This window comes from Gnatocerus cornutus, chromosome 3 (genome assembly GCF_029298725.1).
Source record: "Gnatocerus cornutus isolate USDA-ARS CGAHR chromosome 3, icGnaCorn1.1, whole genome shotgun sequence".
Classification (NCBI taxonomy): domain Eukaryota; kingdom Metazoa; phylum Arthropoda; class Insecta; order Coleoptera; family Tenebrionidae; genus Gnatocerus; species Gnatocerus cornutus.
The window spans coordinates 11,719,596-11,734,826 of NC_142235.1; the positions used below are offsets into that span (position 1 = coordinate 11,719,596).

General features: G+C 36.8%; 3 protein-coding genes across 3 annotated transcripts; 1 reads left to right on the forward strand and 2 right to left on the reverse strand.

Moving 5' to 3' along the window:
* Positions 1–250: 250 nt before the first annotated feature.
* Positions 251–6,214, reverse strand: LOC148176911 (fatty acyl-CoA reductase 1-like). Its single transcript, XM_088032701.1, is given in 4 exon segments — positions 251–641; positions 689–1,178; positions 5,467–5,974; positions 6,017–6,214. Coding segments are annotated over 4 exon segments (1,587 nt in total).
* Positions 6,215–6,425: 211 nt separating this feature from the next.
* On the forward strand, positions 6,426–10,576 carry LOC148176912 (dynein axonemal intermediate chain 7-like). Its single transcript, XM_088033232.1, has 11 exons — positions 6,426–7,601; positions 7,658–7,979; positions 8,021–8,512; positions 8,556–8,755; positions 8,799–8,965; positions 9,008–9,379; positions 9,423–9,579; positions 9,619–9,834; positions 9,878–10,031; positions 10,074–10,397; positions 10,439–10,576. Exons 1-11 carry the CDS (start codon positions 6,601–6,603, stop codon positions 10,574–10,576), a joined length of 3,543 nt encoding a protein of 1,180 aa, XP_087889358.1. The 5' UTR covers positions 6,426–6,600.
* A 1,157-nt stretch (positions 10,577–11,733) lies between these two features.
* On the reverse strand, positions 11,734–12,668 carry LOC148176913 (protein takeout-like). The gene is made up of 4 exons (XM_088032690.1): positions 12,612–12,668; positions 12,327–12,567; positions 12,141–12,274; positions 11,734–12,094 (listed from the first exon to the last, which is right to left on the reverse strand). Exons 1-4 carry the CDS (start codon positions 12,664–12,666, stop codon positions 11,790–11,792), a joined length of 735 nt encoding a protein of 244 aa, XP_087888816.1. The 5' UTR covers positions 12,667–12,668; the 3' UTR covers positions 11,734–11,789.
* Positions 12,669–15,231: the final 2,563 nt, after the last annotated feature.

The window sequence follows — 15,231 nt, forward strand, 5'->3', positions numbered from 1 at the left end:
CTGAAGAGCAGACGATTTCGGCAATTTTTACCACACGGCGTGTGTAAACGTCCAGTGCGCCTTTAAATATATTGTTTCCTAAGATGTCATTTGAATGTTAATTTGACGTTTACAATTTCGTTAGTCTTGTAGATTTCAGGTTTCTTAAATTTTAAAAATTGATGTATTTAAGTATTCCTATTTATTATTAAAATAAGAATAAACCAGACATAAATGCCTACAAAAAACTTTAGGTAGCTTCGTATGAAACCTAATCACTAGTCAGAAATACTCTCCACTCCTCCCACTTATTCCCAACCAATGAAAGGACATCAATCTTAACAAAAGCCAACCAAAACAAGAAAAAATACCACAAAATATTAACAAATTGTGCCAAAAACCACATTCTCTTCAAATGTTTCTTGGATTTTTCCAACTCCCCTGTTTCCTTCAATAAGTACTTCTTGGCCCCCAAACATCCTTTTACAAAATAGTCTCGAACTTCAACTTCATTTTCACGATATGAAAAAGTTTCAACATCCTCCGGTAGCAACTCATACTGTAATCTTATTGCGTTGTCGTTTTTGAATTCCCACTGATTTAAAGAGAAAGGAGCGATGACCAACATGGCTGCGTAGATTCGTCTCTGGATTTTCATCAACCTGAAAGGTATCGATCAAACAGGTGGTGACAACGGAACGTTACTAACATCGGTTTCCTCCCTAAAACTCGCAGTATTGAATCGATGAAGATCGCCGGTAATACGTGGAAAACGAGCACTTGAAGAAAAAAACTGTAGTAATTTCTTGTGACCCCACAGTTGGGGTACCACAAGACTCCATCCAAAGGAGCTTCTTGACACACATCATACCCAAGCTCAACCATTTCTCTCAGTGTGATGTTCTGAGTGTTACAGTTGCTTCCGTTGTAAAACGACGGAGTGAGCTTTTTGGTGTTGTTTCTAAAGAAAATGGTGAGATAATACAAAATTTAGGGACTTTTTTACTTGTAAGTTGCCTGCTTCCATGATGCTATTATCATTGCTTTGGCGGTAAGGTCGACGGGAACGTAATCGGCCATTATGTTGGGGTCGCCGTAAACTATGCGAACTATGCCTTTTCCGGAGGCGGTGAGGAGGCCGACGGGGCCGTTGATGTTGTCAATCCAGCCTGGCATGGGCTCTTCGGCGGTGGCGATTACTGGAAAGTTAGAGGACTGCTGAGAAGAAAACTCGGAATAAAAAAGTCGAAAGAGGAGCTCGAACTCTATCTACTGGCCTTTGAGATCGATCGGACAAATTAGGAAAAATGAGGAAAAATGAAAATCAACTTTCCGAGACTTTGATCGGCTATACCTCAGTTATTTGTTGTCGGATTTGAATTTAAATCGCAGATTTGGAATCTGTGGAAAATTCTGCGTACACTGATGTATAATAACTTAACTTTACTCTAAAAAAATAAGCGAGATATCGATATCAAAAGTTTGGCAAGTTTTAGTTATGAATTTTTGCGAAAATTTGCAAATTTCGACTGTAGAAAAATTAAAGAACTATTTCTTATGTAAAAAATTGCGAGAAAAATGATGGCACAAACCGCATCTCAATAACTGAAATAGTTTCCGAGATATCGAGCACGAATTGTTTCGAACCTTTAAAAATTTGGCCCTCTGGCGACAACCCAAAAATTCAAACAACCACAACTCAGGTATTTGTTGACGAAAATTAAAAATTTTCATGTTTTTGGATCTAGCGTGACATTCTGCGTAAAATGAGCCCAGATTTGCTAAGTTTGCTTAGTAAATAAACAAGGCATTGTCAAAAAATTGTTTTGAAGACGCCATTTTAGGGTGATTTTCAATCAATGTTTTAAAAATGAAAACGACGTTTAAGAGCTTTGAATTATACATCATTCGAAAGAGGAGCTCCAAATCTATCTACAAGCCAAATTTGAGATCGATCGGACAAATAGTTTACAAGCTATGGCCACAAATAAAAAAAATGAAAAATTTTCATCGTGAGTCGGATTTTTTTTCTCGAAAAATCAACTTTCAAATTTTGGGCTTTTGAGAACGTGTGAGCCGAGAAAAAGAATGGCGCAAACTGCATCTCAATATCTCAAATAGTTTCCGAGATATTTAACTTTAAAAATTACAAAAAATGAGGAAAAATGAAAATCAACTGTTTCTTTTTTAGTCTCGAAATTTTCTGTCGCTTGACTTTTCAGTTTCCTTAATTATGAAAGTTTTCATTGCGCAAAAAGTAATTCAAGCATTTTTGTTAATGTTTGCAAGCATTACTATTCAGACAAAAATTTTAACTCAGAATTTTGTTTTTGCTCTTTGCAGGGACTTAAATTTCATTTAACCACACCAACTGTTATTCTTGAAATTCAAAAAATTACGTTTTTTAATATCTAAAGCAAAATACGAAGTACTTTGTCTTCGATTTGTGTGTTTTCTGCCGGCTGTAAAGTATGCAACCTCCCACTCTGGAGGATCAACAAACCGTGTCGGTCCATTTAAATACCATTGAATGTTTAGGTGCAGTATTTAATTATTTTTGACTAGGTTTTTACTATGGATGGGTTGAAATCTTTTAATATGTATTATCTATACTGCCATTGAGTAGTAATTGTTTATTTTCGGACACTTTTGGCGTAATTTGTGACAAATGACGAATTTCTAAATTCGATATATTAAAAATCGCAAAAAAAAGTTACAGACCAGTGCTTTGTACTTTAAATGAATAAACTTTTATCTTCCATAATTTTTTTTAAGAAAGAATTTGAAAATGATAAATTGTCCACGAGTTTTTGAATAAAGTGAACTTTTCCTTGGTGTTAGACATCTTCGATTTTTTAAAAAAAGTTGCCTAGAAGACATTCCTTACACAATTTCAACATAAAATTCTTATTTCGATTTCTTTTAAATATTAAAATCTTTAAGTTCGATCGTTAATAAATAATTATTGATAATGAAATATTATAATTTTGTTCATTTCTACTAAATAAATGATTTTGTTTATTTTTTAGTTCGCATAAAATTATACTTAATGAGAACTCAAAATTTAAAGTTAAAAGTGATTCAAAATTGTGTAAGAGAGCATGGACAATATTGTATGTACTAAAGAATTCATGGCTCATTTTGGTTCGCCAATTCTTATTTATGTGATAAAATAAAAATTCAAAATTTTTTGTTTAAAAACTCCTCATTTTTGATAAATAAATTTAAAATTCGATTTTAAGCAACTTTTCTTAACTTTTAGAGATATTCCTAACGCAAAGTAAATTACAAGAAAATAGCTTTATTAAAAAAATCCTAATAGAATTTACCATATCTGCTGTATTTAGTATTGACATGGAATTTGAAAAGTTGCTAATAAATATCCCTAAAAATAAACTTTACGATTTTATCAAAATTTAACTTATTATGCCAAAAATTAATAGAGATACCAGCTTGTATCTGGCTGAAATTAAACATTTACCGTTCACTGATCAAAATTATTATTAAGGCAATACATTTTAAGAAGTTGCAACCAACTACAATACAAAAAATAATTAAATTCTGCATCTAAACAACTCTTTCAATGGTATTTAAATGGACCGGCACGGTTTGTTGATCCTCCAGAGTGGAAGGTTGCATACTTTACAAGCGGTAGTGCCCCAGAGAGTTGGAACTAATATTACTAGAGGATGAAAAGGTGGTAGAGGGGGTAACCAAAACTGTTTATAGAAAGGCGCCATATTGGAAATAGCCAAATGCTGTGTTTTGGGCTTAGTGTAAATGAGGGTTGCCTACTAATAATAATAATAATATACGACACAAGTAAATAAAAGTGCTGTTTTATTGCAAAGAAACATATCCATAAAACATTAGATGTATTATCACTTTTTATGAACAATTGATAAACAAAGAAAATTTATTAGATCAATTTTTGGTGTTGACAAATTATTAAAATTGCAATTTATTCCCAAACACCAAATTTTAACAAAAAATGCAAACGCGCGTTTCGATAGCAATGCTATCACAGTTTAATCATCGCTCTGATGATGATAGCATTGCTATCGAAACGCGCGTCAGCATTTTTTGTTAAAATTTGGTGTTTGGGAATAAATTGTAATTTTAATAATTGATAAACAGTTTAATATTTTTTTTTAACTTAAATAAACTTAAAAAATTGTTATACTAATTATGACTCTCCCCGATATATTCAAACTAATTTTATGTACTCTTTTTAAAAGTTGATGTTTTGAGATCTAAACAAAGTACTAAACAATATTTTTACGTTTTGCCTTCGTATCACGTACAACTATAATAGGTCAATTTGAAAAATAGTTAAAATATATAGAAAAGAGGTTGTTTTTGAGGTTTTTTTGTGATATTAACGTATTTATTGTAATAAATATTTAAACTATATCAAGAAAAACGAGGATTTAAAAAAAATAAAGAAAAGAAATTATTATGCACATCATTAATCATAAATTCTCTGGCCGCCAACTTTGATGTAAACTTTTGCGCTCACAAAAATTCGTTCTTTCTACATTAGTTTTGAGTTAATTGTATTTGAACAGTGTAAGGACTGTCGCTTTGAAAACAAAAAGGTTTAATACTCACAAAGTCATAAGCTACTTGATTTAAAAATTGATAGCAAAACAAATGAATCGCAACAATTATCATATTGCAGATATCGCAGTAAATTACGAAAAAAAATTTTGTTTTCTGTTGAATTTGCACATGTTGTAAATCAAAACTTGGAATAAAATTTGAGCCGCTCTCAAAAGTATGAATTAAAGTGAAATCAAATTGTATGAATTTATTATTACTGGTGTCTAAAAATCAATTTTGGTTCATTTTTGTCTAAAACTTCCTCCAGACAATTTAAAATTAAGGCTGTCTATTGATGTGGTTGAGCCGAATCTTTAAAAACTTGGAAATAATTTGTTTAATCAGTACATTGAATCAAATTTGGTTGCATACATTTCAAGAAAAACTATTTCCAACATGGCGCCCTTGTTAAAACATCCCCACCACCACCTTTTCATCCTCTAGTAATATTAGTTTCAACTCTCTGTAGTGCCCGCACTCCATAATCTCGCTTATTAACGGCACTCACTACGTTCGTGCCGGTTAAAATCGCTTTCATTAACCAACTTGTTTTTTAAATAGCTAATTTTTAATGTGACCAGTTTATTAATGTTATGTTGGTGATTTTAATGTGACAATGTTGGTATCAAATGTCAATTTTGACTTTATATTTCCTGCGTTTAGATTAGAGAATACTGCGACCGCTTCGAAATTGTTTCATAGAAATTAACACGCTTGTACTCATCCAGAGAATTGGTTTAAACCTGTTTAAACTTACTCCTGTGACGACTTTTCTACCCCAATTTACACAGCTACAATGCAACAGGACCAACTTACACGATATTTTTTTTATTTCTTGTAACACGGTTTCTTCATAGAGAAGAAGAAAATCGTAGCTATACTTACTAATAGAAGGTCTGTAGATGACAGCCGGTATTCTTCCTGCACACAGGTCATGCACCACATGCTCCCCCAAAGACTTCGTAAACGTATAGGTGTTGGTCAACGGGGAAATATACTTCTCCGTTAAGACATTCAACACTTTCTTATCCATCTTTTCCGCCATTTCGATGGTCTTCCTCCAATCAGCATGAGCAGGGTACAACTCCTCACCAACGACTTTCTTATCAGTCTGAGAATACGTCGTGGAAATATGAACTAAAACGTCCAAATTCTTCGTCTCCAGAGCCAACTTGCACACTTCTCTAGTTCCTCGAGTGTTCAAAATCACCGCATCCGTCAAAGAATCATCAAAACGAACGGAAGCAGCGATATGAAACACCACGTTCATTTCCTGGAGCAACAACTTCCGGTCTTGTGGACTCAAACCCAAACCGAGCTCTCTGACGTCACCGATGACTAGCTTGATCTTCTTCAGCACTTTCGGGTTTTGAGACTTGACTAAATCAAAGAGCTACAAGGGGATAAGAAGAAGTTTAACTGGGAATGAACTTACCGGAAGGTCGGTGATGCTTTTGATTCTTTCTTCGGGGCTTTGACCTTTCTTCGGCCTCATCAAGAGGTAGATAGTCTTCAGATCTGGACATGATCTGAGGAGTTTCTCGATGAGAACTTTACCGATGAAGCCGCTTCCTCCGGTTATAAAGATATTCTTGTTGGTGTAGAATTCAGGGATCGATGGTAGTTGCGCCATTCTTCTAGTATGACTAAAAGGGAAATGGGTAATGAAGTGTTGTCTGTGACCCGGGCCTCTTCATTTTCATACAATCAAGTTGGCTCATTAACCGGAAATTATAGGCATTTGATTGTAGACCCAAATTAGACGTAAAAAACGAGCAAATGTCAAGGGTCGATAACGAAAGGAGGGTAATGAAACGTGAAATTTATATTTAGGTTTTTATTTTATACATATTTACAGTATTTGCCTACATTTTGTGATTTCCTTGTAATCAGATTTTTAGTTTTACAAATTTCATAATCAAATCTAGTGGGCCGCGTGTCTCTACTGTCAAAATTACGTATGTCATTTTGACGTATTGCGTGTCAATTTTTTTATTCACAATTTAGACTTTTTCCAAAATGGCTGAAAATGAAGCACCTGAACAATTACTAGTTGAAGATCAAGACAACCAACCGCAAGAAGAAGCTGTTGAGGAAACAGAAAAAGAAGAGAAGCCTGATGAAGAGAGGAGCGAAAAAGAACCACAAGAAGTTGTTCCTGATTTGACCCTTGAAGAACCAACTGGAAACACTGAAACAAAACAAGAGGAGAAGAAGAAGAAGAAGAAAAATAAAGGAAAAGCGGGAGGGGACACTGTGGAGAGCCCCAAAAAAGAAAAGGGAAAAAAGAAAGGCAAGAAAGCCAAGAAGGAGGTGGTGGAACCTGAAAAACCTGCAGAAGAAACAGAGCAAAAGGAAGACAAAGAAGCACCAGAGAAGGAAGAAAAAGAAGCGCTACAGAAGGAAGAAAAAGGAGCGCCACAGAACGAAGAAAAAGAAGCGCCACAGAACGAAGTATCTGATAAACAGGAAGTTGAAAAGCGACAAAATGAAGAACCTGCAGAGAAAAAGCAAGAGCCCAGTTCCAAAAAAAGCAAAAAAGGGAAAGAAAAGAAAGTCAGGATAAATAAAAATGTTCAACTCCAAATAGAAGGAGAGTCTAAAGACGCCGCTTCACCGTCCAAGCACCCTAAAAAAGCAAAGTCAAAGAAGAGTCCAAAAAAACATAAATCAAAAGAAACCACAACAGAAGAAACAGGCGAAGTTCCAGAAAAAGACAAAAAGAAAAAGAGAGATAAGGAACATGCGGAGGACTTTGAAACTACCGAAGAACCAAAAAAGAAGAAGAGCATAAAAGTCATTGAACCTGAAGACGAAGAATCTCAAGAAATTTCAATAGAAAGGAAACGGCGGAAGAGCAAAGTCAGAAGATCTACATTAAAGTCCCAGCACCAACCAGGTCTTACCGAACTGATGGCGAGATTATCCATACACAACTCACAGATGGCAGGTCTAAGAAAGTCACTGCTGGTCGTCCCTGTGGTAAAACCGACTCTCTTTAAAACTCTAGCTAAGAAATCGTTTCTTAGGATGATGATTTGAGTGACTTTTCTTTGTCTGAAGAGTCCGAAGAAAGCATAGAAGAAGAGATAATAGAAAAGGAAATTCCAACCAAAAAGAAGAAACGCAAGGATAAAAAGAAAAAAAGTAAACGGAAGTCAGAACCTGACAAGACTCCAGAAGAACCAGAAGCTGTGGGCGAGAAACCAGAGCCCCTAAAAAAGAAAAAAAAGAAACGAAAGAAGGAAGAAGAACCATCGGAACCACCGCCGCCACCAGAGGACGACGTCTTGGCCGAGATCGCCCGCATGAAGCTCCTTGCTAGCGGTGAAGTAACCGAACCCGAGACCGTCGAGACGGAACCCGAACCCAAAAAGAAGAAAAAGAAGAAGAAGAAAGTGTCATTCTCACCTCTTTCATCTCTAACTTTCTGTTTCAGGGTCCCAAGAAGAAACTCTCCAAGAAAGAAAAAGCGCGACTAGCCGCCGAACAAGCAGAAAAAGCGAAACAGGCCGCGGAAGAAGAAGCAGCTCTAGCTGCGGAACGCGAGCGAATTAGATTGGAGGAAGAGAAGAAAGAAGCGATCCTGAAAGAGAAGAGAGAGACGCACGAGCAACAAATCAGGATGGAGCAGTTAGAGGCGGCGTTGGAGATCTTTCAGACGTTGTTGGAAGCAAATAGACAGTTGAAGGCGGCAGCTCAGGCCCAATCAGAATGGGAGATTTACGTCAACTGTGAAAGACTGCCCAATCCGAGCAAGTGTGATCAGATGAACACGTTTCTCCATTTGTGGGAGAATATGATTGAGGAGACGTCGATGGAGGAGGCGGCGAGGAGGACGAAAGATGTCTTGGAGCTGTTGGATAACCTAGACGATTTGATTGACACTGCTGATGGAAAGAACCAGCTGCTGTTAGACAATTGGAAATGGGTAAGTTGTCCCAAGAGGATTGGTATCACTGTTTTTTCCCAAGGTTCGTCTTTTGTTTCGGGAACAACAAGCCAAGAGTTTGGACATCGCGACGTATAAACTCTTGAGGAACATTGAGGTGAATTTAAACCGTATCGACATCCCCACTGCTGATTACCAATTCCAAGACGAAAATTTAGTTCTTTGTCTGTGGCTAAGGATCCAGCTGCCGGTACCGCTTCCGAATCCCAGACGCCCTGCTAAGTAAGACGTGCACGCAGTGTCACCAACCTAATAAACTTTCCAGACCGTGCATCGAAGTGAAATTCCCCCAGATGAAGATGGAGGTGTTGTTCCCCCTCTCCATAGATGGGGAGAAGACAGCCGTGCGAGCTCTCTACGTCAAGTACGACCATTTGAGTGACCTCAGTGACAGCTATGAAAAACCTCCAATCCCCTATGACTACGACATAGGTAACACCACCTCCTGGTGTCTTCGTTTAACTCTTCTTTTAGATCTGTACGAGGCTATGAAGACCGAATGGAGAGAGAAACTTCTGTACAAATTTCGGAATAGAGTGCGCAAAGCCCCTGAAGTACAAGAAAACGGGGAGATACTAGAACCCGAACCGGATCCAGTTTTCGGACCCGAGGACGACATCCCCATCGTCCCGTACAAAAAACTAGAACCAACTCCTAGTGAATACGTTATCACCCGAGAAGACGAACTCTACAACGGCACTAGAACGAACCTCCTTCAGGTCGTTCCTGACGACATCATCAACTTGCGAAAGTACACCATCATCGGAGGAGTTTACTCGCTCCATTTAATCCATCAGCCTCCCCAACCCCAAGACTTTGTCACGTTGGAAATGAATTTAACACCGCGTAAGTTCATTCTTTTTGACCGAAACTTCACCCCTTTCTCTAGTGTACCTCCCCAAGGAACTCGAATTTGTGGACCTCTATTTGCCCTACGACCCCCCAGCTCCCCCGATCCCCGGCCTCCGTCGCACCCCTGAAGAAATCGAAGAAGAAATGAAGAAAAGCGAGGAGGAGCTCGAGCGCCTCATCCTAGTTACTTTAACGTAAGTTGGTAGGATGGTGCTGTTGGCACGACTGATTAGTTGGCCCGAACACGTGATTTTTTTGGAGCTTCCGATGGTGTGCTATTGGGACGCCGAAAGAAAAGTGTGGTCAAAGAAGGAAGTCCACGACTTGAAGCATAACGAAGAGAAAGGACAGTTGACGTTTCGCACGCGCATGGGCGGAACTTTCGCGTTGGCGGCGTACAGGTATGCCAACCTACCTTACCAAGCGTGGGAAATGCGACCCGAAGCCAAGTAAGTCCATTCGCAGTCGTACCAACTGTCTAAATCCTCGTAGTGGTACAGTGTCGTTACAGATCACCGCGGCGATTCTAATGGTGGAGTTCAACGTAAAAGGGAATGAAATTGCGTTGGCGCAGCTCCAAAACAGCCCCAATAACGCCCTGCAGGATATCACAGGGGTGTACTTCCCCCTGCCCAAGCTGATTAGGGTATGTCGAGGTTGGTGTCACTGTCTGTCATTTTAGTATTAGATGCTCCAGAATGCCGGCGTTGACGTTTTCCCCGCCTTCGACGCCTTTTGCTACGTGGAGAACACTTGTGAGAAGCATTGGCCAATGGAAAAACGTCTTTATTTTAATTTGGCGCAACTAAGCACGTGCTTTAATTTCGCGTGGTCTCGTTGGAACATGGCGGCGGGGAGGAGGAGCATCATCCTCCAAATGAGAGAGTACAACGTCGAAAAAACAAAGCAAAAAACCCACTCGATGCTGCATGTTACGCCACTGCACGCCCTGTACGTCGACTGCACTGAAGTTAGCCAAACGTTCAGCGAGGAGGGAATCGAGGGCATGAAGGTGAGAAGGATATAGTTCGAAACGTTTCACCCTCTCTCCAGTTTTATCCAGATCTGTACCACTTGATGCGAGGGACGTGCAGTCTGGCGGTCAGAAATAAAGTTCTCAAGGCCCCCAGTGAACTCATCGTGGCGCTGTATGAACTTTTGGTGGTCACCAGAGTGGTCAGTTTCTCTTAACATTTGACCTCTTATCACAACACGGACGCAAATAAAGTTTTATCGCGAATTTTGTTGTTATTGAGTGAACATGAGGTTAGCTCTTGTGTTTTTCATCCCTCTACTGCAAGCCAGCGAGATTTGTAAAGTTGGTAAGAAGTACAAGCACGATCACGTGATCTGCGGGCACTTTAATGTAACCCCCGGATGGGAGAGACAATTACCATCAAAGTTGGACAGACTGACTTTCAAGGACGTGACGGGGAATTTAGATTTGACCAACCTAACCCTCCCGATTCGGTATCTTGTTGTGACGCATAGTAAGATTACCAACTTCGCCCTCGGAAAGTTCCCAAATCTCGTGTTTTTGACGTTAGCGAGAAACGATGAGTTCCCGGAAATTTCTCAAGAGTTGTTTTCCGGTACTACCAACCTCAGTTGGGTGTCTCTCATCTCCAACAACCACACGATTGTCCCTGGGGCGTTCAGTCCGCTGAAGAACCTCACCTGGGTGCACGTTCAGAACCAAAAACTAGTGACTTTATCTAGGGATTTTTTTCACGACAACACAAAGTTGCACGAACTGTCTTTGCGGAACTGTGATTTACAAGGAGTTGAGCTTGGGGCTTTTGATAAGATGAGTGGACTGGAGATTTTGGGGCTCAATTTCAACAAGTTAACCCATTTTGTTGAAGGGACTTTTAGGAGGTTGGGGGCTTTGAAAATACTAGAGTTGCATCATAATCAGTTTGTTGAATTCAATTTGGAGCAGTTTTCCGGTTTGGTAGCTTTGGAGGTTTTGGGGTTGCCTTCCAATTTTTGGAGACACGTTGAAGTGGACAATTTGAAGACAGTTTTTCCGAAACTGAAGAAAGTGGAGATGAAGAAACACGTGGTGAAGAATGGAGAAGTTCAAGGAGTTGTAAGAAAATTACGGGAGGAGGGAATTCAAATCATTGGGACTCCGTACGATTTTCGGAACACCACTTAAGATGAACGAGTGTTGGAGGAAATAATATATCTTTGGGTTCATAACTTTAATAAATACACCGAGTGTTTAAAAAATGAGATTGCAGTTTAACCTGATTTGAAATTATGTATATGTAATGTACACAATGTCATGGAAATATAACGAAATGTCATTCCAAGTGTCATTTTTCAATTGTTTTTCAGTGCTGCCAAACTAACTATGAAAGAAGGTCATGACCTGTGTATTTTTTATCGATCGCAGTCTTCACTCGTCTCCGAAGACTTCGTCAATGGACACCTTCGCCAGCATCCGTCCAAGAACCTGTTTAAGAACCTGCGCCAAAACATCCTCATAACTCTTCCGGACATCGTCGTAAATCACGTCCCAGTTATCGTTAAAAACTTGGTTGAGATTGTCGTTCACTGCCTTATCTTCCCCGAATATGTTTTCAAATTTGAAGATGATTTTCTCCGGGTCCATTGTGAAGCTGTTTTCGACCACCTTGTAATGCGTTTTCCCTTTCTTCTCGTACTCCTCGAAATCGTAAGTTATACTCAACTCCGGTTTAACTAGAAAAAAACTCTGAAAACGAGAAAATTCGGAGGAAAAACGTACCCAAAGTCATGTTTCCAGGCCCTTTTCCAGCAAACTGCAGCACGATGAGCTTCCCTTTGAACTCATAATCAAAAACGAGATCTAGCTTAGGGCAGAAGCACTTCGCTGAGTACTTCTTGGTGACTAAACTCAAACTAAATCAAGTTTTTTTTGTAATTCCAATTGGTTTTAGTAAATGTTACTTACTTCACTTCACGGCAGTTGCATTTGCTCACTCCTAGAACTTTGAAATTTTCGTATTCTTGGGCGAAACTGGCGGCACCGTTGCTGGGAGGCACGGAAAACGATGGGATTTCCAATGGATCGATATTTGCTAATCGGATTTCATCAAATGGTTTGTTTAGCTGTGTTATCGCGTCGTTGACTGCCGCTTTTAGACACGCATCAAAGTCGCTTTGTTTGCGCTGACATTTCTTGAAGGTGGGAGCTGAGATTGCGTTTTAAAAACACTCTGTATAGTTGTATACTTACGGAGAGCCGAGTAAGAAAAGGCGAAGAGAAACTGCAACACAATTAGAGACTTCATTGTGAAAACTGCGAACCATTTAAGCGAATTCTTTTATTTAAAGACGGCGAATCAGTTTTTATAGTAGGTAATTTTATTAACAAATTAAGTGGATTTTAAAAAACGATAAAATTCGGAATATTTAAATCACTAATCAATGTTTGTTCGGAATTTTTTTTGGTTTCCGGGCAAACTATTCCTGTTTATTGTCAGTTTGATTATTGTAATTAAGCGGAAATTAATTCAGGGTACAAAAAAATTTGAAATTAATTATTTTTAATTAGATTTAATTCGGTGTTATCAATGTCAAAAAAACAAACACATTTATAGAATTTTGATCCAAACTAACAAAAGAAATTAACTAAAAATTGTTTTAATAAATTACTCCAGAGATCATTAAATTTGATTAAAATGAAATAAAATCAGACATAAACTTAAGTTATTTGTATCAAAACAAATGAAATAAAGCTAATTTATTGCAAGTACTACTACATAAATCAACCCATCTTTTTTTGCTGAATTATACATACATACAGGCTGTCCGGAAAGTGGTGATCCAACAGAGTACCAAAAAAATGTTAAAAAAAATCCCGTATGTCTCTAAATTAAGCAAAACTACCTAATATGTACTTAATTTATTTATTTATCTGATTTATTAGGTAGTCACATTTTAGTCACATTCTGTTTTAATTAATTAATTTAACTTTGATAAATTTAGTTCAAATATGGTCAAATGAGTAAATATCTAGTCTGATTTCGTCACATTTAGTTCTAATGGGTAAAATTTAGTTATATTCACTGAGACTCTTAAAATCTTAAAAATAAGTCATTAAATTGTTAACTAATTTTGTATAAATTGAAGTAAGATATTATGAGGGAGGCCGCAATCGACCCATTGTACTGAAGTAAGTAAAGTAATTTGAATTCGAATATAACAAATTAGATAATTTTTTTTTTTAAATGCGTTTTAAAACTTATACAGGCTGATTTTTTTAAAACGGCAGGCGTTGTAGAAATTTTATTTATGAACCTATTTCAAAAATTTAAAAAACAAATTAAATGGTTTTTAATTTACTATAAACTGATGATTTTAAAATTTTTCTAAATGTGTTAGTATCTTTTGGGCGATAATCAACTTTCTTATTTTAAATTGGAACCCATTTTTTTTTTTCATAATTTGGAAGATATTAATTTTCTTGATTCAGAAATGTGTAATACATATGTTCTACTTTTAACCAAAAATATTTTTAAAAAAATTATCAAAATTGAAAAAAAAATAAGCAATAAAAGTTAATAAAATCTAGGTGCATGGTGTCAAATAAAAGAATGCCGTTATTGTAATGTCAAAAAGCAGCAAATAACAGAAAAGATCGGCATTTTTTTTTGAAATTATTAATAACAAAAGACAATAATAATTACAAATCAGAAAAAACAACTACCTAATTTAATTAAAATACTGTTGAAACGCCATCCCGTTTTTTTATTGCACAATTGACACCTACGAGAAATGCATTGTGCATTGTAAGGTGTAGCCCCATCTTGTTGAAAGAAAACTTGTTCTTTCTGTTATTTGCTGCTTTTTGACATTACAATAACAATATTGTGTTATTTGACACCACGCACCTAGATTTTATTAACTTTTATTGCCTAATTTTTTTCATTTTTGATATTTTTTTAAAATATTTTTTGTTAAAAGTAGAACATATTACTCATTTCTGAATCAAGAAAATTAATATAATTTAAATTATGAAAAAAAAAAAAAGTTGTCAATTTAAAATAAGAAAGTTGAGTATCGCCCAAAAGATACTAAGACATTTAGAAAAATTTAAAAATCAGTTTATTGGAAATTAAAAACCATTTAATTTGTTTTTAAAATTTTTGAAATAGGTTCATAAATAAAAATTCTACAACGCCTGCCGTTTTAAAAAAATCACCCTGTATTAACTTTATTTTTCAAAAAATTTTATTACCTTGCTTTGTTTAGAAATAAGAACTAATAGCATAGTTTATGATTCCTAAGACCGAATTCTTAGGTAAAGAAGCGCGAAAAACAGCATCTTTCGCTTTATCTTAATTTGAGAGATATCGAGCTTTATACAATTTCGGAACTACCAACTCACTAACCAAGAGTTAAACGTTGCTAACTCAGTTATTTGTGAACTAAGGTTAAAAGATGGCATACGATTTGGATTCTGCGAAAAATTATACATATTACACACAGTTCCGAAGACATTAAGCTTTAAAAATTGAAGAAAAAAGTTTCTTTAATCGTAAGGTTAAGACCGGTTTTTTAGGTAAAAGAGCGCGCGACAAACGCTGGTAAAAGCCGCATTTTTTGCACGGTCTTATATTCGGAGATATCAAGGTTTCATACATTTCGGTACATTTCGGAACTAAAAATTCACTGTACATACACTAAAGGATTGCACTTTTTTTTTAACTTTTTCTGCTCTACGCGGATAAACGAGACACGGATAAATCGAAATTGTCTCCTATTCGCTGCCCGGTTAATCCGCGCCCTGATAATTGAGGTCCTACTGTATGTAAATAATGTTTTGAAATTACAAAAAAACTTGTTTAAATTAT

Excerpts from the sequence above, each read along its gene's own strand:
- LOC148176912 (XM_088033232.1), top strand. The coding sequence starts at position 6,601 with ATGGCTGAAAATGAAGCACCTGAACAATTACTAGTTGAAGATCAAGAC. Across the intron at positions 8,513-8,555 it reads TGTTAGACAATTGGAAATGG|GTTCGTCTTTTGTTTCGGGA; the intron begins GTAAGTTGTCCC and ends TTTTTTCCCAAG. Across the intron at positions 9,580-9,618 it reads CTCATCCTAGTTACTTTAAC|TTGGCCCGAACACGTGATTT; the intron begins GTAAGTTGGTAG and ends ACGACTGATTAG.
- LOC148176913 (XM_088032690.1), bottom strand. The coding sequence starts at position 12,666 with ATGAAGTCTCTAATTGTGTTGCAGTTTCTCTTCGCCTTTTCTTACTCG. Across the intron at positions 12,568-12,611 it reads CTTTTCTTACTCGGCTCTCC|CTCCCACCTTCAAGAAATGT; the intron begins GTAAGTATACAA and ends ACGCAATCTCAG. Across the intron at positions 12,095-12,140 it reads GCCTGGAAACATGACTTTGG|TTAAACCGGAGTTGAGTATA; the intron begins GTACGTTTTTCC and ends GTTTTTTTCTAG.